The 26519-nt window shown below is 43.2% G+C and overlaps 1 protein-coding gene across 6 annotated transcripts in view; it reads left to right on the plus strand.

Annotated features, from left to right (window-relative positions):
* Positions 1 to 26519, plus strand: part of TTC21B (tetratricopeptide repeat domain 21B) — a 77070-nt gene that overhangs the window by 39916 nt on the left and 10635 nt on the right. For 4 of the 6 annotated variants that reach the window (XM_075000603.1, XM_075000601.1, XM_075000607.1 and 1 more), the window contains 10 exons: positions 150 to 388; positions 6207 to 6279; positions 7747 to 7857; positions 9875 to 10013; positions 12453 to 12559; positions 13311 to 13499; positions 17780 to 17890; positions 19362 to 19443; positions 20539 to 20689; positions 25397 to 25558. In XM_075000603.1, the coding sequence (XP_074856704.1) occupies positions 150 to 388; positions 6207 to 6279; positions 7747 to 7857; positions 9875 to 10013; positions 12453 to 12559; positions 13311 to 13499; positions 17780 to 17890; positions 19362 to 19443; positions 20539 to 20689; positions 25397 to 25558 (1364 nt within the window). Of the gene's footprint in view, positions 1 to 149; positions 389 to 6206; positions 6280 to 7746; positions 7858 to 9874; positions 10014 to 12452; positions 12560 to 13310; positions 13500 to 17779; positions 17891 to 19361; positions 19444 to 20538; positions 20690 to 21989; positions 22866 to 25396; positions 25559 to 26519 lie in introns of those variants that run through there. The other 2 variants (XM_075000605.1, XM_075000604.1) reach the window with 2 other exon arrangements.

Here is a 26519-nt window from a genome sequence, read left to right on the forward strand (position 1 = left end):
TCAGCTAAACAAGAGTAAAATCCACTTTTCCCTTAAACATTTAAAAGTAATTTGCACATATGTTTGTTGTCCTTGGTGGTCATCCATTTATTTGTATATAGGTGCATTATATTAACTTGAGGTCAAGAACAAAAATCATTGTTTTACAGCATGAAGCTGCTAAAGTACTGCAAGATGCCATCAATGAATTTACTGGCACCCCTGAAGAATTAAGAGTTGTGATTGCTAATGCAGACCTGGCTCTTTCACAAGGAGATATTGAGCAAGCCTTAACCATGCTGAGAAATATCACATCTGAACAACCTTACTTTGTACAAGCCAAAATAAAAATGGCAGACATTTATCTTCAGTACAGAAAAGAGAAAAAATTATATGCAAGCTGCTATAGGTAAAAAAAAAAAATCTTTGTGTTTATACCCTAAACTTTCCCTGTGTGAAATATTAATATTTGATGAAGCCCCTGTTTGCATCCTCCAAAATAAGTCAAATTATTAAATGTATCTATGTAGCAAAATCCTTCAGAGTAGCAATGCAAAGCACTGTATACCTAAGACCACTTTTCATATTAAAAAATAACCAAATGAATGGTTGCTATATCAGCAATGGTTTAGACTCAGGAAGTCTGAAAGGAGAAACATGAAAAGTTGAATATTAAGGAAAGTGTATTGTTTTTAGAATATAAATCTGAAAGATAAAGCTATTTTAATATTTAAACTCCTGCAGTATTATGTAGTAATTGTTGCCAAATCGTGCACAGACACTTAGAAAAAGAGCAGATACTAAAAGGGTCTTTGACTACAGATAAATTTGCACTGTGTTTTTTAATCCAAATAGCAAGGTTCATTGACATATTTATTTAAAAATTTCATTGGGTGTGATTAAAAATATACCTATACTGGGAACTTCAGATGTCGTCCTCTTCCTACAAAGTCATCTTCTGTCCCCCTGTGTGATGGTGAAGCAGAAAATCTTGTTCCTCCCTATTTCGCTGCCCATGTTCACCTGTTGGCTGCGTAGTCAGCTTAGAACTACTGTGCACAAGAAGATCCCCATCTGAAGATTTCTGGGCTGAAGAAAAGGAGTTAACTCTTTCTGAGGTGACTTGCTGGAGGGAGGAATGGCCCTGGGCACAAGCGTGTGCATTTTAATACAAAGCTTTAATTTCACCTAAAATATCCAGTTCTGTGATTCTCAATCTCTAAACTCTCAAAGGCACTGAGTGGTTCAAGCCATTTTTTAAGTGAAGATACTTGAGCCAAGATAACCTTCCCAGATTATAATATTTTAGAAAAGTTAAGACTGTCCAAGCACAGTCAAAAGTAAGACTGTGAAAAATAGCCATTCTTCAAGTATGTTAGAGTGAATTCCAGTGTAGATCCACTTGTACCCCATGTGTGTGAGTTTTGAATCATTTCATCAGCAGCATCCACTAGGGCAGCATGTGCACCCTGTGCTGCTTCATGCTCCCATGCAAGGGTGTAAAATGCAGAGCAGCCAAATCCTCTTAATGTTCCTGGCCGTAAGCCAGAACCTTGACAGTGTTCATCCTGTATCTGTGTTTTGAATTTCACTTTTTTTTCTCATTTAAAAAATTATCAGTTGGATGTGCCAGGAAAAAGGAGAGGAATATGTGGGGGAAGTCCGTAGTATGCTTTCCTTTATAGCAGGGTGAAGTACTTCATGCCATCAATTGTGCAGGGGCCATGTGGATCCAGTCTGCTGCCTTTCATTGACAGGTACAGCAGACATCTCTTCTGCCTTTGGGAAGGTCATAACCCTGACAACTGCTCTATCTGGCATGCTGCCTCCTCCCGCACCTGAATATCGAGAGATGTAAGACTCAAGGTGTGCTTCTTGGAGATGTCTTATACCGTAGAGGAGAGAGCCTCCTCAGCTACAGCTTGGAGTACCTTTTCAGCAAGTGCAGTAGCAACGCGTCACTCAGAACATCTCTGGTTCCAGAAGAGGGAAGAAATCTAAAAAAGCTCCAACATCAGCAGCACTAGGATTGCTGGCGCCAGTCATAATTTTGGCATCAATGACCTTATCATAGAATAGTAGGACTGGAAGGGACCTCGAGAGGCCATCGAGTCCAGCCCCCTGCCCCAAGTCCAGCCTCCTCCCCCTTGACTCAATCTTGTGCGGGAAGGGGAAAACAACAAAACAAAAACCTGCCCCGCACATTTTGAATGCTGAGCAACCCACTTATGTTACACATGTGTACAGCTCAGAGCAGACAGAATGCCTGTTCTGTAAGGAGGATCCCAAGCCCAGAAACAAAGTCTCAATACTTTCTATGACATTGGGATCAGCAGCCAAGGCAAGGATAGTGCCAACCTCAGTGACCAGTTCCAACCCCAGTACTGACTGACTGACCCATGAGCCCTTCCTGATACCGATATGTGTCTTCAAGAAGCCACATTGGCCCCCCACTTCTTGGTGCTTGACCCAATACTGGATCTGCTTCAGACAGAACCGTCATCCCGAGGAATGTCCTTCTAACCATCTATAGGAAGTTCCATCTCATTGGCTACAAGCAAAAAACAGGAATGGCACCCTAAAGGTGATTCCAGGAGTGCCTCTTTACTGAGCTCCAGTTCCCTGTAAGCTGAGCACTTGGGAAGCCTCCCAGGAGAGATTTTAGGTGCTGTCCATCTGAATAGCAAATACCCACAGCCACCCATGGTGGGCAGCATATGTTTCTGCTCATGGTGCATATCTGCACATGCCTTGGTAGGCATGAAATTTATTCTGCTCATGGATAGAAAAAATTAGAGGGAACACTGCTGGGTTCTGCCATGACTGGCCAATACCAATATTAACTACTGTCGTAGTCATATTAATTCTGTAGGAGGTTCACCTTCCCACAGGCCCCCAAATGGAGTCACATTTCATCAGAGAGGGTGAAGCTCCTGATCCCCGTAGACATAGTCAGTCAGAGCACCTTCAGGGAAATGTCTGTCTTTACACTCCAACACCATACCATAAGCCTTTCCTATGCCATGCTCCACAAGAAGGACCGCGCAGTCCACAATCGGAATACCAGCTCAGAAAGCCACACCTGTATTTTAGGAGGCACCACTCATTCTCTTCCATTGTGCACTAAGCTCCTCCCCAGAGATATAGGTTTAATGAATTGTTGTAGAGCCACATCAAAACTATCCCAAAATGGACATTCAGAAACCATTTTGTCCCCCTCTATTGCTCATGATGAGAAACTAAGGCCAGTCATTGGCACCTATGGCTGCCTGCCCATTTTTTTTCTGTACACCTTACCTGTTCTCTCTCTTGCTTTCTCTTTGGAGGCCCTTTCCACAAGAACTTGTTTAAAAAAAAAAAAAGTGTGTCTTTCATTTAGGAGTCACAAAAGAGGTTCTGTGAGAGAATAAAGAGACTTCTGTTCTTGATGATTCATTCCTTTGAAGAAGAATGGTGATCTCTAGCCTATTGCTGAGCTGAGGAGCCTATTGTTGTGCTACACAACACCTCATGTTCATGATGGTAATATTTGCCTCCTTTATTTCATTACTTCAGGCTCAGAACTGGTTTTGGCTCTTGATTTGTACCATGAGTACGTACCATGTTCTGCTGGAAGTAGCTGATGGGGACCAAACCATTACCAGTTCACAATATTGCCCTTTGGATGCTTCATAGCACCAATATATATATATATTTTTTTAAAACAAACTATCTTGCCGTTGTGGTCTGACACTGAAGGGAAAAGGACGTATATGTCTACCCATATTAAGATGACTGCCTGATCAATGGCAGATCACACCAGAGAAGTTAAACTAGTGTCAGATATGCCTTTTTTCTGACTGGCTGGGCCTTCTGCTGAGCAATGAGAAATTGTGACTTAACCTATCAGAGATAAATAAAGTTTGTCAGAGCCAGAATAAACTCCTTGATAGTGGATTCCACTGTAGATGCGCTTGCATTCCATGCATGTGAGTTTTGAATAATTTCAGCAGCAGCACAGTGATACTGAAATGAGTGGTACTTACACAGGACTGATTCATCTCACTTCAATTGTTACTGAATGTGGCAGTGTCCCACTTAGCTGTGACAATATGGATTTGCTTCACCATTTGATACCATTTGCTGGGCTTCTTCAGTTGAGCCTTCTACAACTTTTTTTCTCAGATCAGCCTATTCAGAAAGCAGCTGATGAACAAAACAGTTTGAATTGCACCTCATATCCTGACAGAAGTGTCATGATGAAACCAGCATTCATGGCCCTGTCACCATCCAGTGCATTAGTATATGCGTGTTCGGGGGAAAACAACTGGAACAGCTATTGATACAAGGGACATGGTCACCAGTGGACATAAAGCTATACGTAAACATCTCTGAGATCTCACGTTGGTGTGTGGGTTATTTCTTCTGATACTGTGACACTGCAGTACAGATGCTGACAGAGTGTTGGTGAGATACTACATAAATCTGCAAGGATGTGCCCACTCTCCCTCAAGCTACATAGCTAATAGCATCTTTGAGGAATCTCTCTCCTACCCTGGATGCTTCTGAAAGCTATAAATGACTTGACAGGTTTTTCTGAGCAGACAAGCTGTTATCAGCCTTAAGTGTTCATGGTTTAAATTAATTTCCCAGCTAATATTCCATCAGTGGGGGAATCATGTGGTAGTCCTGTTTTGCCACTATGGAGGTACCACATGTCTCAAGTTTTGTTCTGGAAGAGGGATGAGTAACAGTGATTTTTTCTTACAAATTTAGTTGCAGAAACATTGCTTTTTTGGGTCACTAAGATATTTAGAGAATAGTTTTGAAAAATATTTGAGTTAAATTTATATCATTTGGTCTGTTTTCAGATTCAGCCAATTTACTACAGAAGTAAAAAAAAAAATGCAAAATAGCTGAAAGTGAAACCCAAAAATCTCTCTCAGCTATAGGACTGAGTGCAGGATTTGTGTGTGATGCCTTCGTTTTGCAATACAATTTTGCGGCCTTATTTTGTTATCTCTTTCCGATTCTGCTAATCAACAGAGTTCTTGCAAAGGCCAGAACAAATTAGACCTAGCTCATCTTCATATCTCCTAACTTGCTGAAGCAGTTTGGCTGATGTACCTGTTACAGACGTTCACACAACTATCAATTCTCCTTCTAGACCATACAGACCTGCTGTCACAAGATCAAGATAAAGTATTCCATCTAGACTTGAAATTACTGCAATAATGGCCAGGATGGTTGGCTGTCAGAGCATCATGGACGCTGTTCTTTCTATCCTCAGGAAACTCTAGAATGGAGCAGGAAGCTAATCATTAGAATTATCTACTTGTCCAAACGAAAAAAATTCTCAATATGTGTGACTCAATATGGCTCAGACCTTATACAAATCCCAGTACAAAAGATTCGGTATTCTCATTTATTTCAGTCAAATTTCTTCTGGCAGTGTTATCCACAGGTCATCTGTCAATAGTCAGTCATGGTCTTCTTCCATTTCACATTCCTAAGGGGCCAGTGAAATGCTAATCTGTTGGGTAACAGAATCCACTCCAACTTGGGAACCTCCGCATCATTTGTCTGAGGCTTATGGAGAAAAGCACATTTTAGCTCCTTTTACAGTGCTCCATATATTATTTTATTTTGCAGCCATCACTTGAGCCACAAAGGTGAGCAAATTTGAGGAATTCATAGTGGAGTCCCTGCATGGCTCGGTATGTAAAGACAAAGGGGAATTAATAAATAACGTAAAATTCACCAAAGCCATTTCTGAATATTTTTTAAACCTGTCAGTTTACTTCTGTTCTTTCCAAAGCTGCATTCTACACAAAGGGAGAAGAAACTGCACCTTTTGGACATAACTGGAGTGCTTACATTTACATTGACAGTACCAGATCTTTCAGACTTTCTCTGGTCTCCTCTGCAGCTACACTCTTGCTGGTATAATTAAACCACTCCCAATGAGCTGAGTTAGCTATGTCAGCAGGAGACTCCTAAAGTTGGTGTGGTGCTGGCCACACCAGCACTTTTGCTAGTAGATCTTATGCCAGTCAGGAAGCTATTTTTTTTCACACGCTGATCAATAAAAGTTTTACTGACAAAAGCAGCAGTATATAAAAAGCCCTCTGAGTTGGGATTCACAATGACATACTAGGAGAAAGAACTATGATTACTGTAAATTAAATATTCTTCAAATTACCAATGTTAACCAAAAAATTAAACTAAATTTTGTCTTTTGTTTTCAGAGACCTGGTGGACAAACTGCCAAACTCTCATACTTTTCTCCTCCTTGGTGATGCATATATGAATATTCAAGAGGTAAGTATCTACATCATGACAGAAGATGAGCAGAATAACCAGGTCATTGGCTGTCATTAGAGAGCATGATACCGTCTCATGTTCTGGTTCTGTTACTAGATGGTCATGAAGCAAGCTAAGGAAAACTTAGGTCTGTTTACTGGCTTAAAATATATAACTACTATATTAATTTTATTTTATCTTCAGTAGTTAGAGACTAAATAATATACTCAAAGTAGAAGAAACCTAAGGGATGAGTGTCCGATTTGAGATGATCAGGGAAGAGAAAACTACAGTCTCGGTGTACAATCAGTATTTGCAAGTCAAATATTAGCTAGGGATCTGTGGGTTGAAAGCTGAAGTAAATTCAGTTGGTCAAAGTAGGAACAATTCATTCAATCTTGAGGAAAGATCGGTAAAGTTCAGAAAGGCAAGAATACCACAAGAGACCCATTCAGGGCTTGGAAAGGCAGATGACAACATATGGAATGCTTGCAACTGATTTGTAGATGTTTAAGCAGTAGGTCTGGTTTCTGTCTCTGGGACAGTAAGATGTGGAAGTGTAAGTTATTGGAGGATAAAGATTAGGGCTGCATCTACATATCGCATGCCTCACTTGCATAATGGCAGCCACTCGATGTTCTGGAAATGCTGTTTTTGGGGAACAAAACAAGTAGTGTAGATGGGTTTCATTCAAAAACAAACCCTGTTTTTGAAAGCACCCTTTTTTTCTCATTTTTCAGGAAGAAGGATGCTTTTGAAGATAGGGTTTGTTTTTTAATGAACCCTGTTTACACTGCTTGTTTTTTTTTATTTTTTACAAAAACAGCACTTCTGGATCAGCGAGTGGCCAGTGTTATGCAAATGAGATGTATGATATATAATCAGTGCCTGATTTGCATTTCCAATTGATCATATTTTCATTTCCCTTCCCGAAAGGGAAATGTAGTGTAGATGCAGCTTAGGTGATGACCCCAACCTTAGGGCATAAACATTTGTCTTTTGGGTTTTTTTCAATCCTTCATCCTTTTAAAAGAATGAACTCCAAAGCAAAGATGTGATTTGAGTTCCTTTTGGACATTTGCTGAACTTTTCAACTGACGGGGCTGAACAGAAGAGAAAAGAGAGATCTTGAGCGCAACAATAAGTTGTGTGCTATTCTTTGAAACTTTAGTGAACCAGGAAAATGGCAAAAGAATTTCCGAAGACAACATAAAGATTAATTTAAAGTTTGTTTCTTTGTGGAGTTCTCACAGCCTGATTAATGGGAATTTAGCACAGACGTGTAAATCTGTTTTATTTTTGAGTTTGCTATAATCTTTAAAGCAGTCTGGTAGAGACCCATCTGAGGAGTCCCATCACTTGTGAAAAGTGGTAATGAAGCTCACGTTCTGGCATTAACAGATTGATCAAAATGTTAGCTCGTTATAAGCCTTTTCTTACAGTTTTTTGTGAATTTACCATCTGTTTTTGTTCATACTGTTTTAGCCTGAAGAAGCCATAGAAATCTACGAGCAGGCTTTAAAGAAAAACCCAAAAGATTTAACTTTAGCAAGTAAAATTGGAAAAGCCCTAATCAAAACTCATAACTATTCAAAGGTATGTTATGAATAGTTCATAGACATGCTGTATAAATGGATTACTGTCTCCTTCAGTGTTAACTTGTTTTTTTAGTACACATGCAGATAGAAGCATTTTACTATGAAAGTTCCAAAAAAGTGGTTTTCATGATTCTGAAAATGCCTGGAGTGTTGAATGTTGATTTTTCTTTTCATCAGGGCCAAACAGACCTGCTGATGTATCGTGGAAAACTTCAAATTACTTAATTATTAATATGTTTTTCTTCCCTTCATTGCTGAAGACAGCAACATAAAAATAAGGTCTTTGGTTGCTAAGGAACTCATCTGTTCCAGATTGATTATTTCCTTCTTGAAATTATGAAGCTTTCTGTCATATCCTCATTAGAACCAAGTAACAATGTCACAATTTGAAGGATTTGGACTTCTGATTGAAAATAAACAAACGCATAATAACGTGTTAAGTTTTTAATGTTTTTATTAGCATAACATATTTCAGAATTACAAGATTCAGTTAATTGTGTCTGCCATGTTGTAAACAAGAATGGTGCATGCTATGAATGCGGCACAAATATCTTCCAAAATATTCTTTAGACACTTCTTACTGCTGGTTACTATAATCCAAGAGATAGTATTGTGTATCAGTACACACACACAACTTTAATATAAATTCTAATCTGTTCTTGAAGTGTGTTGGGGTGGATTTTACCCTAGGTAGGTATGAAAGCATATTTTGCATACAAGATGGGAATCTTCAAATAGCAGTCTTGATTGGGCTGCGGTGACAGCATGGATGTCCTTACACTCTCCCATCCAAAAAACATAATGGGCCACTGAAGCCACTGTCCTTCATTTAATTCTCACTGACAGTGTCAGTGGGACAGTGCTTTCCTAGCACAAAGGACCAGTAATCAAGATAGGAGATCAAAACATTCTGCCAAATAAGATTCCTGATAAGTCTTTTCTTTTTAGAGGGAAAAACTAAAATCTTCATTCTGCTCCTGGGAACAGTAAACTCATGCAACAGTAAACTCATGCAACAGGGGCCAAGTGATGGCTCGCTTCTGGCTCAGCATCTAAGAGAGAGACAACAGTGCCTGTACCTGATGGTGTTGGTGACTGCCAACTGCAAGCATCAGCATCTATAATAGAATCATTAACTGTGGTACTGACTTGATGTTGGCATTACTATGTCTTTAGTGCCTCCCTCTGCATTGAAGGTGCTACGCTCCACATGGTACATGCTTGGAGCTTATGATATTAATGTTGCCTCAAAGATCTGTGGCAGCATTGGAGAAATTCTCTTTTCTTACCATGGCACATCTTCTCTCCATCTTCTAGCGAAGAACTCTTCCTCCACCACTCAAACAGATTTGGAGATGGTGTCCCTCTCTTTGAACCATGTCTTTTACAGGACTCTAGAGAGCTGCAGAATGCAACTGAAGACTTGCCTGCCCTTCTTGGTACAGATTTACTGAGTGCATGTACTGGTGATCCTTTACACTTCTTAAGAGGTTTCAGAACCATACTGCAAACACTGGAATCTTACCCTACTGCACCAAACTACAAGCTTTTCATATAGCAAGGGCAAGCTAGACAGAAAATACCCAGATACTCAAAGCAACAGCCTTCCGAGTGTCCACTCAGGAAGAACCTCAGGGTTTTTTTGATTCAGATGTGGCTCTTTTGAGTTGTCAGAGAAAAAAATAACCCAAAACTCAGTAGGAGGGAGAGGTCCTGTGTTTAAAAAAAATGTATATCATAAAGTTTGTATCATAATGCATATGCCCGGGGAACAGAACTAAGACTGCACAGGCAATCTTAAATTTGACACTTAACTTCTGAGCCTTTAACTCAATACACAAATATCTACTGTTACCTACTTTTTAGTGTTTTACAGGACATTTGATTTAATTGGGTTTAGAATGGAGCAGGTAATTGCATCATTAAGCAATATTTCACTGATTACCAAAGATCAAGCATTTATATTACTTTAGAACTCCAATTTCCATAAGTTTATTAACAAGTATTGGTTTCAGGCAATAAGCTATTATGAAGCTGCACTGAAAACTGGTCAACAAAATATCCTTTGCTATGATCTGGCTGAACTCCTGCTGAAACTGGGGCAGTATGAAAAAGCGGAAAAAGTACTTCAGCAAGCTTTGGACCATGAGTCTGGTATGAGCTAGTCATTTTATTTGCAACAAAATAGAAACATTATTATGTGTCTGTGTGTGTGTTCTGTTTTATTTTTTGTTTGTTTGTTTTTTTGTTTTTTTAAGGAATAAATGGGTATGGTGTGGACATTTTATCTTCTAGACTGTCAAACTAGTATTGGCAATACTAACAGAGAGTAAGCCGTGCTTGTCTATACACTATCAAAACAAAAAGCAGTCAAGTAGCACTTTAAAGACTAGCAAAATAGTTTATTAGGTGAGCTTTCGTGGGACAGACCCACTTCTTCAGACCATAGCCAGATGGCAATGTACCAGTAACTTTTAACAAAACCAGAAAAAAAGACAGATTTCATTTTTTCAAAGAACCTTTGGAAGTATGAGATGTTCCTTGTGTGCTCATAACAGCTTGAGTTAAAGAGGTGGAGTAGTTTAAGTCTTTAACAAAGGTATCCTTTATTCAAAATATTACAAGTTGGACCTCCCTGGTCTAGAACCCTTGGGACCTGACCACTCATGAATGAGGGAGTTTGCCAGACCAGGGAGGTCACTTCTGGCCCCCCTGCTCCCACCTGGTGGACCCTCCTGCAGCCAGTCCCCCTGGCTGCTGCACCTGTTCTACTCCCAGTCCTGGCCACTGACCCTACTGCCATCAGCCCTGCTGCTGCTGGCTCATCTGGGCTTTAGACCCCAGCAGGGCTCCCAGCTGGGCTCCTGTTTTCTGGCCTCCCTGCTGCTGGCCCTCCTGCCATTGGGACTCTACGGTCTAGGAACATCCATGGTCCTACTGGACTACAGATGTTGCCGGACTAAGGAGTCCCGGTTTTTAGAGGTTCAAGTTGTACTTGCTTATTGATGTTAAATAGCAGAAATCAAATTTTGAAGGCTGACTAAAAGTCCCTTCTTTTATTAGCTCAACTTCCATACTTCTGGCTTTTGTAATGCCATTATAGTTTTAATTCACTAGTCTGCTAGCCTACACAAGATCTGAATATTAAATGCAGAAAATCTAGAAATAGACTTTGCATGCACAGTCAATCTACTTGTATGGAATCTGATTCAGTTAGCCAAGGCCATCTGGGTCTGGCTAACTCAAGAGTCACATATTTATACAAATTATGATTTTTTCCCCCTATAACAGTACAAACAAGCTGCTCCATCATCACCTTTCACGTGATGTAAAGAAAACAAGGCAGCAAAAAAGTGCACCATCCAAACTTAATTCCTTTATAAATCCTCTTTTGAAAAACGTTTTTCCTTATGTTTTCTCAGTGTCCATAGGTGACAAATTATTGTGCCATTGGGTGAGCTGTGGAACTGTTAAATAGCATTTTTGTGAATGTACTTCATCTTCAAAAATACATGTTCTGTAATAATATACAGAAAAATAAGAAATACATTGCGGAGAGTAATCCTACGGTAAATGAGAAATAGAGACAGAAAATTTATTAAGCCACCTAAACTACATATTTACACACACAGCTCCTTAGAGACAGTTTGGTTATAGAGTGCTGTTCACGGTACTATGTTTTTTTAAAATACACGTTAATTTTAGGGACCTGTGTATTTAGTATGATGCTATATGGTTTTATTGAGTGGTAATAAGATCTCTTTGCTCAAAAGTAGGCATATAAATGCCCAAACTAACGCAGACATGCTGTGTCAGTTGGAAAGCAGGTGAAAATTATCGAATATAATGTAAGTGCTTATGTTCTTCAAAGCTGTTAATTCCATTATTCTTTCACATTCATCAAATACAAGTAGCTTAGAGGGTTTTAGTAGCCCTTGAAAACTATTTAAAATAAACAAAACTATGCTTCCAGTATGGTCTTTTTTTCTATCAAAATCCATCCAAAACTAAGTGGTTCTTCAGAATTTAGCAGTAGTTAAATGAAGGCATCATACAGGCTAGTTCTAGTCCCATTGAAAACATTAGGGCATTTCGTATTCCCTCAGTGGGAGTAGGATTAGACCCTTAATTTGTGTAGTTTATTCAGAGTACATAAGAGCCTTTTATTCTCTCAAGCTTTTGAAATTAAGATGGCTTTATTTTTAAACAGACCAATGTATGGTATTTATTCCAGATCATCTCAGCAAGTTGTTTTGGTTAGGTTTACATCTGTTCAACATCTTTTTGAATTAAAAGTTAGCTGGTGTCCCTCTAAACGTAATCAATTGTTAAATCTTTACTCCCCAGCTGTTCACTAACTCCAAGCCACAGATTTAAAACACAACACTAGCCACTTCAAATTTAAGATGAATTAAATGTGCTAATCCTTTTAATTGAATCTTTTGCAGCTCTCCAGTCCAGTTCTTTCCCAGTCTTCAACCTTGAAGATGCTCATGCAGAGCTTCATCTGTGTTATGATTCATCTACAAAGTGTCATTAAACTGTCCAAAGAAAGCAATTCCTACTTTAATTTTTTGTTTCATATTTTAACAGACAATGAGTTGTCCTCTCTAATGGAAGATGGACGTTACCAAGTTCTTCTAGCAAAAATTTATAGCAAAATGGAGAAGACAGATGAAGCTATTGTTTCTTTACAACAGGTAAAGAAGGCATAAGTATGTTGAACTTTTTAAGATTTTTTGGGGAGGAGAGGGACTTTTAGCATTCCCCCGAAATAAATTGGATAGCCGAGTGGCTAAAGTGAAAAGGAAAAAAAACCTTGAGACTGAATTGCTTACAGAATTAGTAATAGGATACAGATATCTTTACCTCTAGATTAGTGGTTTGATGATAGCTGAAATTATTAGTGTTGCTAGCTCTTAGGTGACCTTTAATTAAAACCAAAGGATGTTTGCGTAAATTCCAAGTCCCAACCATATCTTCAAGCCACCATAATTCCAGGAGAGTGGCTGAAGACTAGGTCTGGAATCAAACTAGAAGCGTCTGCTTGCTTCAGTCCAAAGCACAGTCCTTGATCAATATGAGGAGTTTGTGGGAGCCAAGCTTGTAGTATTTGAGTTTCTGTTGCTACCCAAGGGCAATGTTAAGTGTAAGGGTAAGGAGATTTTAATGTTAAGTCAAGATTCTAGGATATCAGTATCTCCTTGCAACAATCAATATTAAAATGTGTGCATATTTTAAGAAAAAAGAAAACAACAAGAATTCAAAAGCCAGTTTGATGTTTTAGTGCATTGTGAGTTTGGGGCAAGAATTTTCCTTGGAAGCATTTTTTTTCAAACAACAAACTTGTGAATGCAAACTCTCCTGTGCATTTTTTGTCTAGTTACATTAACAATGTGTTTGTTATTATCATGTTCACTTTCTGCCTCCCTCACCCATTTTCTCCTGTAGGCTCGTGAATTGCAAGCCAGAGTACTCAAACGGGTTCAAATAGAGCAGCTGGATGCAGTTCCTGCACAGAAACAGCTAGTAGCTGAGATTTGTGCTGAGATTGCAAAACATTGTACAGCCCAGCGAAACTACGAGAAAGCAATTAAATTTTACAAAGAAGCTCTTGTTCATTGTGAAACAGATAACAAGGTCAGTCTTACCTCAAAAATATGTATTTTATGTCACCTTTTATTGAAAGGATCAAGTCATCTAACAACTTTTACTGGTGAACGACAAAGTGAAAGAAAAAAAGGATGCCTTTTTGTTACTGCTTCAACATGTAGAGACAGCCTGGGTTCTCTTTCTGTTTGTTTCTGTCTTAGGGCTTTCTCCACTGCATTGGTAAATAGTGTTGCTCAGCCCAACTCTTATTCACTCCTACAAATCTATAGTTCAAGTTAAGAGGTTTTATCAACTTGACCTAGCTTATCGGTCAGGAGGCATGGGCTGATTTTAAGTGCTGCTGGTAATGCATTTAGGAATGAAGCCATAAGGTACCCTCAAAGTTTGCACAGCTCTTCAGTTGCTAATCTAGTCAATTCTGTGTAGCTCAAATATTGTTCCACTGCATAACCACTCTAACTTGAACTAGGCTAGCTCAAATGGAGTAACTCTCACTAACTGTTGTAGTGACAATAAGCTCTTTGAAATATCAAGTCTTTAATTTCCTGTTTTCCTAGATGACAAGATATTTCTGCAGTTTTTTGATCCTTAACTTGAGATGGAGAGATGATGATTAGCCAAATTGATTAGAACACTGTTTTGTTGAAGTTAAAGGTTTTAACAAAAACAGTGCAACTTAACATCTTTTCCACTTGGGCTATGTCTCCACTACCCCAGAAGATCGGGGTCAATCTTCCAAGATTCAAGTTCATGTGTCTGGTATGGATGTGTGAAATTGACCTCTCGGGTTGCAGTTGACCCATGTACTCCTCATGAGACACGAGTAAGGGAGGTAGCTTGGAAACACTCTCCCCTCAGCTGTCCCCAGTAGAGACAGCCAAAGTTAGCTGAGCATAGATACATCGATTCTAGCTATGCAGTTGCCAGAGCTAGAATTGCGTAATTGTGGTTGACTTACTTTACCTAGTGTAGACGTAGTCTTTGAGTGTTGGGCAAGCTACAGTTCACATTTCAGTTTGTTGGAATGCAACTATCCTCTTTTTCCAGTGGGGCTTCCAGCAAAAGTCTGGCTATTTTGATATTGACCTATGAGGAGAGGCTGAGGGATTTGAGCTTATTTAGTTTGCAGAAGAGAAGACTGAGGGGTGATTTAATAGCAGCCTTCAGCTTCCTGAAGGGGTGCTCTAAAGAGGATGGAGAGAAACTGTTCTCACTCCTGACAGATGGCAGAAAAGGAGCAATGGTCTAAAGTTACAGAAGGAGAGGAGTAGGTTGGTTATTAGGAAAAACTACTTCACTGGGAGGGTGATGAAGCACTGAAATGCGTTGCCTAGAGAGGTGGTATAATCTCCATCCCTAGAGGTTTTTAAATTCTGGCTCAACAAGGTCCTGGCTGGGATGCCTTAGTTGGGTCCCACTTAAAGCAGGGTGCTGGACTAGATGACCTCCTGAGGTCCATTCCAGCCCTATGATTCTGTCTACACTAGAATTAAGCACACAAAAAAGGCTCATACAAAACATGAGACATAAGTTTGAAGTGCAATGGGAAAAAAAGTGAATGAAAAAATGAACCTTTTAAACAAAACGAAAACCCCCCAAAACGCTTTTTTTTGTTTTTGTTTTGTATTCAGAGGCAACATGTTTCAAAGATGTGGAAACATACATTATATGGCCAAGTGTTTGAAGTTTGTAGTACAGTAATAGCTGGAGTGTGAAGGCCGTATTTAGAAATTAGGTTGATAGCCCAAGAGGGCAATAAGCTGGGACAAGTTTTTTTCCATATAGGGCAATAGGTAAAGCTTTCAAGTTACATTTTTCCCCATTAAGTAGCCAAAATTATGAGCCAAGAGTGGGCGTATAATCTTGTGTTTTCCTGTTCCCCTACCATTGCATTTTGGATAACTTGAGACTTTTCTGTTCTGCAAAGAAGAAAGATTGCAAAATGGGAATTGTAATAATTTAATGTGGAGGAGAAGGTTACTGGGATGAGTTTCAGTACTGGATAATGAGAAATATAGCTGAGATATGCTTGTGACAGGGTGTTGCATTTGTTTTTCAGTACAGCAATATTAGCCAAATTCCTGAGTTCTGCTGACTTTCTGTGGCTTTGGAATGCCGCTGTCTCACTTTTCATATAAAATGAGAACCTACCTCCCAAGATAATTGTAGTAGAATAGTTTAGTAGACCTAAGTAAGCATTGCATACTGTTCAAGTAATTATTAATAAGGAAAACATGTTCAAAAGACTGTTCTGATTAAGCAAGTTAAAGATAATCATTTAGTTTCAAAAGTCAGATCAGCGGGCCAAGTAAAAATTATCTAAGGTCATGATTATTTCCTTTTTTTATATTGAACTTGAGCAGCTGCATAGGACAGGACTAAGAGTCAAATGTCTGATCTAGTTATTCTCTCAAACGGTACCCTGATTGTATTTCCCAGCATGAAGCATGACACAAATGGGACCTGATCAAGTAGGAACAGGACTGGGTCTGAGGTGGCCCTTCCCCTGAAGAACTTTTCATGGCTTTATTCAAAATTGCCCCTGGTTGAATCTCAGCTCCTATGCTGGACTTCCCCCTTAGAAAGCTTTGGTTAGTTAATATTTATAAACTAAACCCTTGATTCAATGGACCCCAGTTTAACGGACTTTAGAAATAATGGGCACTCTCTGCCAGCTCCTCTCCCCTAATTAAATGCTAGTGACTTAGCAGAGCCATCTAACCCACTTGTTCCTAACTGAGTGACCATGACTGTCTCCTCTGTGCCACCTGTCATCTTATAATAATATATAGAGACACAGATCTCATAGAGCTGGAAGGGACCTCAGGAGGTCATCAAGTCCAGTTCCCTGTCCTTTTGGCAGGACCAAGCACTATGCCCCCCCCCCTTTTTTTAAATCTATTTGCCCCCATTCCTTAAATGGCCCCCTCAAGGACTGAGCTCATAACCCTGGGTTTAGCAGGCCAATGCTCAAACCACTGAGCTATTCCTCCCCCCAACAGCTGGGGGGAGGGGTGCGCATGCACTTGAAAGCTTGTTCTGGCAGACCCCTCTCTTCCTCTACCCCTCCAAGTTGCCCTGCACAACAACTACACCAATACCAGGTGAGCAGCAAACTTAGCTGTCACTCCTCAGGGGCTGCCTGCTGGCAGAGGGAGAGGGAGAGTGCTCAGCTTCCTCCCAGCAAGGTAGGTGTGCAGACCCAACAGCTGGGAGGCTTCCTGCTAGCCAGAGCCCTGGGCAGAAGCATGCCCTCTCCAGGGAAACTTAGTTTCCTTGGGAGTGCCCAGCCTTGGGTGGGTGATGAGCAGCTTGTGGCAGGTGAGCCCAGAGGGTCTGCTCTGTAAACAGCACGAAGAGCCTGCTGCATTCCTCCCAGGTCTCAAATGGAGTACTCCTTAGTGCGCCTTGCAAGGTGCCTCCAGTCCTGCAGATTCGGATTTAATGGACTTTCGGTGTTACCAGACACCCCTTTACTCCTATTAGCCCTTTTAAATCAAGGGTTTACTGTCTAGCAGTTGTACCTTGAGAAACTGATTGTGATTGGGGTGCCAGTGTTCCAGTCTATTAAAAAATATAGTTTCTGCCTTGGTGGCTTATACAGTTTGAACCTCTCTTGTGCAGCACACTCTTGTCCAGCAACATCCATGGTCTGGCATGATTGTAGTTAGCTGGATGATCACTTATCATGGGTGTGGCCAAGTTTCCCCATGGTCCCATGAAGTTTGTTTATAGCCACCAGTCCTGTCCTTCTCTGTTCTGTGCTGCTATTATTTAGCTCCAGTGTCTTCTAAGAGCTCTGTAATCAGTGTAAGTATTGATAATACTGCAAGACAATATTGACCTCCTGTGGTTCAACAAATTCTCTCATTTGGCACCAGTCAGGTCCCAAGGGTGCTGGACTAGAGAGGTTCAACCTGTGTTCTAATATTAATATTAATCAGAATATATTAATGAGATGGTGTTCGCCTTCTTTTGTTGGTTGTGCAGCCTTAAAATATTATATTTTTGTTTATAGAGCGCGCCATCTGTCACTTTACCATCACGTATTAGCTGAGTGCCTCACAGTACTTAATGTATTTATCCTCACAACACCCTTATGAAGCATGGAAAGTGCTTTTATTCCCATTTTGCAGATGGGGAAACAGATTTACATTTGCAAAGTGGCTTGTCCAAAATCAAGTAGGCAGTCAGGGCATTGAACCCCCATGTCTCCTAAATGCTAAGCTAAAACACTAACCGCTAAATCATCCTCCTACTCTACAAGTGCAAAAAGAAGAATACTTTTGCATTTTTTTCATCCCCAGGTAATGTTGGAACTTGCACGTTTGTATCTTGCACAAGATGATTCTGATGCCTGCCAACATCAGTGTGCATTGTTACTGAAGAATGACCAAGATAATGAAGCAGCGACAATGGTTAGTACACTGTATTTATGAAATTTGCTATGTCAAGAGGACTTCAGTATTAGAAAATTATTTAATATGTACTGTCTAAAACACGGGTGTCCAACCTTTTGCGTTGCCTGGGCTGCATTGGGTGAAGATAGTCTTGGGCTGCATACAAAATATATAATATAGGTAATGTATATAAATCACATAATAATGTTAAAAGTTTATGATCTTGTGGGGCTGCATTACTAGCTGTCCAGGGCCGCATGCGGCCCGCGGGCCACAGGTTGGACACACCTGGTCTAAAATATGTGTATAGAGAATATCCATATATATTTAAAAAAAACCCTGGAGATCTAGTAAATGAAGATCAACAACCTAACAGTAAGTGTAATTTGGATATTCATTGTCATCAGAACATTAACTGTCATCGTTAATGACTGTTAGTCTATTTAGCATTACTATCTTGATACAGAAAGCATGTTACAGAAATATGAGAAGGGGAGAAGGAACTGTAAGAGGAACAGTGGCCAGAATAGGCTAATCGCCAACTATGTAAACAGTTTGTTGTGCAAAAACTATTTTCTTAATCCACATCTTGACTATCGTGCTGCTTACCTGGAAAAGATACAGCCCTGAGTATTTTATCTGCTGGGCTGGCATCCGTCTGGGAGCTTGTTGACCTTAAGGGAGGGATAGGGTTTTAACAGACTGCATAATTTCCTCTTATTATGTTCATTCTCCCTTTGAAACTAAAAGTTACCTCTTACACGATGGATCAAGCAATTGAAAGATTTCACTGTACTGGAAAAATTGTTGTTTTTTTTTTAACCTGCTCATTGGTGGTCATAATCATGCATAGCTTTTTATTCTGATACTGTATGATGAACCAGGAGGAAATGACATTCAGAAGATCATTTGATAATTTTTTATTCACCTTTTATTTGGACTTATTTCTTATTACTCATATGGGTTATAACACTTTTTTCTTGAAGTCTTAATAAGTGATCGTGAACTACTTCTCTATATATACTCACCCTGGCTTTCTAATAAAAACACAATTTGTGCTAGAAGGAATCCATTCTTAAAGATTTTTTTTAAATGGAAAATACATAATTGAAAAATAATTGAATACATAATTGAGAAAAAACCCTATTCCTTTCTCTTAACATATGATTCTTTGTTTAATATTTTATGATTAACAAGGAAGAACTCATCGTGTCCTGGGCAGGATTTCTTGATATAAACAGAAACTAGTTCTCTTTAAGTTAATATAAATTAGAGTATCTCTCCAAACAAATATTAATTTTCGTTATTATGCAAAAAGTTTTAAAATTTTGAAGTTCAAGAACTCTTTTTTTTAGAGAACCAGATTTCATTGTTTTGGTTCTCTTGTTTAATCCCCAAATCTTTTGATATGAAAATTTAATGAAAAAAAAAAAAACCTTTCCAGGCTGTCTTATTACTGCTTTTTTCTTTAAATGTTTTCTCATGTCAGATGATGGCTGATCTCATGTTCAGGAAGCAGGACTATGAACAAGCTGTTTTTCATTTTCAGCAGCTCTTAGAACGCAAACCAGGTGTGTATTCAGTGATGATACTTTGATTTCTTTCTAATATACGAATGTCAGACATGAACCATCTCCTTGTTCTGATGGAGGTCATAGACACAAACATTTAAAGCATTTTTCTACAGAATTTAAGAAGAAATGCTTATACAGTAAAGTGTCTTTACTCTGGCCTCTGATGGTCCAGCATACGCCAAGATATTCGTGTAAGTAGGGTGCTAGGGTGGTGGGTTGGGGCTGTGGGAGAGGAGATAGGGGGGTTAAGCCTGGAGTGGAGTTGAGCTGGGGCATGCAAGGGTTGGAACCAGGGAGTGTGGGGCTGCAGGAGCCACAGGAGTGTTGACGCTAAAGACGTGTGGGGTTGTAGCTGCGGGAGCACAGGGGTGCAGAAGCTGCAGAAGCATGAGGGTGCAGAAGGTGAGAAGCCCAGGGGTGGGAAGAAGCTGGGGACTTGGAGGAGTGGTGAGCCGCGACAGGGTGGTTTGAACTAGGGTGTGGGGGTTCCAGTAGTCTGGAAAATGTGGTAATCTGGCACCTGTCTGGTGCCAGATGTGCTGGATTAAAGGAATTTTACTGTATCTAGATGAAATGTCCTATATTAAATGTGCATCTAATACAGATACAGACTTACTTAACTTTTTTTCTGTTTCAAATATGCTTCCAAAGTTTCTGTGTATGCAAACAGAAGTAGGTTTTCAAGCCTAAAATAAGTAACTGGAGTGTGCTATAAATTTTTGTTTGTTTATATGCAAAGTATGAGTAAAGGCACAGGTAAACCTGAATGTTTTAGTGATACTGGAGAGATGGTAAAATTTGCTACAGGGAAGTCTGTTTGAAGAAGTCAAGAGTGTAGGTAGCAAATGATATTTGATTTTTATGTTGGGTCCATAGCAGCTGTAATTTGACCACTAGGTCTTTTAGAATGCATTTTAAATATCATTTGGAGAACAGCGTTTGGTACCTGTATTAATTTGTGTTAAATAGTTCATATACTCTGGCTTAATTTGTAGTATGAATTAAAAAAGAGGGATTTACTTTATTTCTAATCTAATTGTCTAGCAAATTTGACTTAATTTTTAAAAAGGCTCTAAATGTATGTGCACCTAGATAACTATGCAACTCTATCACGTTTAATTGATCTGTTAAGAAGAGCTGGGAAGCTGGAAGAAATTCCGAGATTTCTTGTAATGGCTGAGAAACATTCTTCCAGAGCAAAACTTGAGCCAGGTTTTCATTATTGCAAAGGACTGTATCTTTGGTAGGTGCAGTTATAATTGACTAAAATAATTCTTTATTGGATAACTGTATTGAATATGAAAAGATAATGAATTTAAAAGGAAAAAATGTTATAACTCTGATTTTCTAATTATGACATTGTAAGCTACTTGACTCGACGTCTAGATTTAGGTACTGGGATTTTAGGAGCTGTTTTCTGGCTTGGTTCAGTTTTTCAGCATTTGCTCAGTTATGTCAGTTTTGAAAACTGTATTTGGTTTGGTGATTTCATCTCTTCTTTTTTCTGTTTGGCTTTATAAGAAGCAGTCTCATCTCAGGCACATCTCCTTTTCCTGACACAACTAATCTCTTAGGGTGTGTCTAAACTACAGCTCTGTTTCGAAAGAATGTCTTTTGAAGGAGAACATCGAAAGATGCTCTTTCAAAACGGAGCATCCACACACGCCAGCAGGGACCGAAGTTTCGATCTGTTATTGTGAAAGGTCTCTCCAGTGCAATTTCGAAAGAGAGCATCCACATGCACCAGGGCACTCTTTCGAAAGAGCAGGGGCAGGAAGCACCACGGGCAGGGTCACATGGTGGACAAGCCCTTCCGGGGCTGCCACCCACCATACCCTTAAAGGGCCCCCCCCAGGCATGTCCCCAGCCAGAGGAGAGAGAGAGCGAGCAAGTGCGGAGCAGGCATCCTGGGCCCTCATGGACCCCGAGCAGCAGCACCCCAGCATTGAGGCCGTGGCCAGCGCACTGGCCACTGTGCTCCAGCGGCTCCGGGTTGCCACTCTTCTAGCTGCCCTCCTAGAGGCCGTCCTCAAGGCGCAATGTCCCTAGCCGGTCCCCCGGGTCACCTGCCACCTGTGGAGCTTCCCCACAAGCAGCAACTGGTGGGACTGGCTGGTGCTGGAGGACTGGGGTGACGACCGGTGGCTACAGAACTTCAGGGTGACCAAGGGGACATTTTTGGAGCTGTGCCACTGGCTCGCCCCAGTCCTCCAGCACCGGAACACCTGCATGAGGCCAGTGCTCCCCCTACAGAAAAGGGTGGCCATCGCCCTATGGAACCTGGCCACCCTGGACAATTACTGATCCGTCGGCCACCAGTTCAGGGTGGGCAAGGCCACCATTGGGGCTGACCTCATCGAGGTAAGCTATGTCTGGGTGACACCCACACTGCATGCGGGGGTAGGAGGCGCCCCAGCAAGGGGCCCTCTTGGGGAGTGGTGGGGCATCCACCACCGCGAACAAGGGTGGGAAGTGGTGGGGGGTGGGGGTGCAGGATGCAGCCCAGGCCACGCTCATGAGTGCATCCGCTCTCCACCCCGCAGGTCGTCCGTGTCATCAACCAGGTGCTCCTGCGGCAGTTGGTCCGCGTCGGGGACCTGGACGACGCCATGTGGGGCTTCCAGGAGCTGGGCTTCCCCAACTGCTTTGGGGCCCTGGTCGGCACCCACATCGCATCAGGAACCCGGAGCACAGTTGCGGGACCTATTTGAATCGGAAGGGCTACCACTCCGTGGTCCTGCAGGCGCTCGTCGATGCCAATGGCCGGTTCTAGGACATCTGCGTGGGCTGGTCCGGCTGTGCCCATGACACCAGGGTTTTCAGGAACTTGGGACTGGGACGCAGCATGTCCAAGGTGACCTTCCTCCCCCCAGCAGGAGCTGCCCATTGGGGACATGACAATGCCGCCATGTATTGTGGCGGATGCAGCCTACCCCCTGCAGCCTTGGCTCATGAGGCCATGCACGGGGCACACCCAGCTGAGCCAGGACTGTTTTAATGAGCGGCTGAACCGGGCCCGCAATCCCATGGAGCAGGCGTTCGGCCACCTCAAGGGGCGCTTCAGGTACCTCCACACGAGGCTGGAGATGGGCCTGGCCAATGTCCCGGCAGTGGCTGGGGCCTTCTGCACACTGCACAACCTCATGGAGGCCAAGAATGAGCCCTACATGCAGGGGTGGGCCGCCCAGCCGGGGCACGGGTATGAGCAGCCCCCTGTCATCCTGTGCTGCCTGGCACAGCAGGCTGGGGTGCGGATTTGGGAGGCTCTGTGCCAGGCCTTTGAGTGGGGTCCATGGTGAGCTCCACCACTCTGCACACACACACCACCATTCTGTATGTGCACACATGCATGCACCCACACACACCACTACACTGCATGCTCCCCCCCACCACATGTGCACAGGGGACACGCGGTGGAACACAAAAATAAACGTTTTATATAAATAACAAAGCAAATCTTCTTGACAACTATTTACGGTGGGCGGGGGGAACAGCCCCAGGCGGGTTCCTAGGAGAGGGAGAGCTTAGTGCTCCTGGGGGCTCAACAGGCATGATCCCCATTGCCCACACCCTGCCTGTCCCCCCGTGCCCCTGTGTCTGGGGGCCCCATCGGGGCTGGGCCGGTGCCACAGGTAGGTAGGAGTGCACCTAGGGCGAGGAGGCATCTGCGGGCTGTGCGGGGTTGACGCGCGGGGAGTGGGAGCCATGGCCTCCCCCTGGCTGGGTGGGTGATGGACGGTGGGAGGGGTGGCGGTGGGAGTGGGTGGCGGTGGGGCAGCGGTTGGGGCCGGGTGACTGGCCACAGCCTGGGTCAGGGTGTCGAGGTTGGCCGCCACCCGGTCCCAGGCCTGCTGCTCCATCTCCAGCCACTCCCGCAGCATGCTGGAAAGGTCCTGCAGTGCTGCAGTGTGGGCAGCTCCCCTGTATCTTCCTCCCCACCCAGGTGGCACCGGCAGATGGCCTGGCAGCAGGCCCGTGCAGGGACAGCATGGGGTCCGGGTTGTGCCTCCCACACTCAGTGGTGGGGCTAGTCCGGCCATTGGGAACAGGAGCTGTGGAGACAAAAGGGGGGAGCAGGTGGGGCCATGAGTCCCAAGCACTGAACCCCCTCCCACACTAGGTGCCCTGTGATGTTCATGTCCTGGGGTTCCCTGCATGGGTGCCAAGGGCACAGGCTGCCCCACACAACCCCCCCCCCCACAGTCCCTCCACAGCCACCGGTTTGTGGTGCTGTCTTGCCCACGTGGTGCTGAGTGCGTCACATGTTGGCCCCCCCGTCTGGGTCCAGGGAACGTGGCTATCTGGAGTCTACAGGCCCCAGAGTGGCGGACACATGGGGAGAGCTGCAGCAACCTTGGGCGAGACCAGATGCCCCCTCCTGAGTCCTGGGATGGCTGGTGTGCGGGCCACATACCTGTGGGTCCCTCCAGGAATTTGGGCAAGGTACGGACAGATGGGGCCCGGCTGGACAACCCAGATGGGATGTCGATGACGAGGGCCTTCTCACTTGAGCCCTCATCATCACTGGGGTCTCCAGCCTCAGTGGGCACCTGGTGCTGGGCTCGGGTCCGGGATGGTCCTCCTCTGTCCCTGTCTTGGGCTCCTGTTCTGATGCCAGGACCATTGTGTCCAACAGCACGGCCAGGGGTCTCACCTCCTTGGGCCCAAGGAGGCGGTCCAGGTCTTTTTAGTAGGGGCAGCTGGTGGGCACTGCCCCTGACCGCCCAACCATGTCCCGGGCCCTACAGTATCCCTGGCGCAGCTCCTTCACCTGATCCGGGGTCCAGGTGGGGTGACCCTGGCCTGTGAGGCCTGTGGCGAGGTGCTGGAACACCACTGGGTTCCCGCGCTGGACCCCCGTCTGGTGCAGGATGTCTTCGTCTCCCCAGAGGGTGTTGGTCCAGGAGGGGGGCTGGCGCATGGGGGGGCTGGCTCCCCTCCTGGGAGGGCTCCCTGGTTTCTCTGGGGGGCCCCTGTGGTGGGCGGGGTCTGGGGTGCTGGCCATGGTGCCGAGGAGCACTCAAGGCTGGCTGGTGCGTCGTGCCAGGGAGCAGTCTGTGCAGCAGCATGGGCTCCCTGCTGCCTGCACATTCTCAGCTTCCTGCCTGAGGGCTTCTGGGAGCCTGCATCCTGAAACGTGGCCAGACACCGGAGCCATAGAGCTCCGCTTGTGTTGGGAGTGGCGCCGCTGCCTGTCAGCTGATAGCAGCCATGGAAGACCGGCTCTTTCGAAAGTGGGCCACAGAGTGTCTACACGTGCACTCTTTGAAAATAATCTTTTGAAGGAGGGTGCTCTTCCCATCCTGGGATGGGAGGACCGACTTCAAAAGAAGGGGGAGTTCTTTCAAAGTTAATTTTGAAAGAGCGCCATGTGTGTAGACACTCTGTGGGTTCTTTTGAAAGAACTCGCTCTTTCAATCTGGATTTCGAATGTACTTTCTAGTGTAGACGCACCCTTAGGGTAGGTCTACACTGGGGAATAAAGTTGATTTCAGATACACAGTTGTAGCATACGCCATTAGCTTAGCTAGAAGCGACATATCAGAATTGATTTTCTTACTTACTGTAGTCTAGGGCTTGGAAATCTCACATCAGTGTCCCTTACTCCAAGTGATAACATGGAGTGCAGGGTCCAACAGCCGAGCCCAGAGAGGTCGATTTTTGCTGTGTCTTAACACACAGCAAAATTGATCTCCAGAAGATAGATCTTTCCGCAGTCGATCTTCACCTAAGTATAGATTAGCCCTCAAGTTGCTTTAAGTTATGGTAAGAGAAAGTTGTGTACTAAATTTGGTAGACTTAGCTCTTACCATTTAGGAGGAGCTCTTTATCAAGCAGATTAAAAACTCTCTGAAATACATAGTAGATTAAAAATGCTTTTGTATTTTGAAAGCAACAGTTTTCTTCTTGTTTACTTTATTTAGCTTCATAATTCCACAATTTTGTCTAGGTATACTGGAGAACCGAATGATGCACTTCGACATTTTAATAGAGCCCGGAAGGATAGTGACTGGGGACAGAATGCTGTTTACAACATGATTGAAATTTGTTTGAATCCAGATAATGAAACTGTAGGTGGTGAAGTGTTTGAAAATCTGGAAGGTGACGTAGGGTGAGTGACTTTTTTATTGTGTTTTGTTTTATTTTTTTATTTAAATCTTGATAACGCTTTGGGGTCCAAGTCTGAATTGTAATAGACAATGAGAGAGAGCCTCACAGTGTGGTACATAAAAATAAGAAAACCAAATTGCAGTCAGACAATTAAGGGGATTTTGTTCTGGGACCCTAAGAATCTGTAGGCTGGCTTTGTCCATCGTTTAAAATAGCTTTCAGTACAGAAGAGAGTCAATATGAACTAATCACATAAAGGTAACTATTTTGTACAATAATGTAATTACATTGGTGTGTTAGAGTTACAGCTTATAGCGGGGTGATGCATGGGAGGGTAAACCAGGGGCTGTATGCATCCCCTCCTAAGGCAGGAGGGACCAGCCAGAAGTGAGCAGCAGTTGCGGGGCTGGCACCTGCAATAGGAGTCTGCACCTCTGCACTCACCGGCAGTTGCAGGGAAGATGCAGCAAGGCAACTCCAGCATGTGCTGCTCTCCTGCCATTCAGCTCTATGGGAGAGGCGAGGACCACCCCCACAGTCCCCAGCTGGAAGCAGAACAACGTGGTCAAAGAGCAGTGCAAGCTGGGGCCACCTTGCTGTGCTTCTCCCCTTCCTTTTTCCAGTGAGTGTGGGGGGGACTAGCAGGACTGTGCCAGCAGCAAGAGGCTGTGATGTTCCCATGCCCCCTCTGGCTGTACCTTGCCACTTCCTGCTGAGGTGTTTAGTGGGGAGGGTGTGAGGACTCCTACTGCTGGCACCAGCCCTGATAGTCCCTGGGCCACCTTGGCTGGGGGAAAAGGTGGGGGGGAGGTGGGGAGAGGCAGGGCCTGCCATGGAAGGGTGTTGTCTAGGCCCTTCCCCAGGCTGTGGGGTGGGGGTTTATTGCCAGTGCCTCCCTTCATCCTGCCACCAATCACCTCTGGCTTTTAGCTTGTTTAATAATAGTGTTACACAACAATTGG

The sequence above is a fragment of the Carettochelys insculpta genome, chromosome 8, assembly GCF_033958435.1.
Source record: "Carettochelys insculpta isolate YL-2023 chromosome 8, ASM3395843v1, whole genome shotgun sequence".
Classification (NCBI taxonomy): domain Eukaryota; kingdom Metazoa; phylum Chordata; order Testudines; family Carettochelyidae; genus Carettochelys; species Carettochelys insculpta.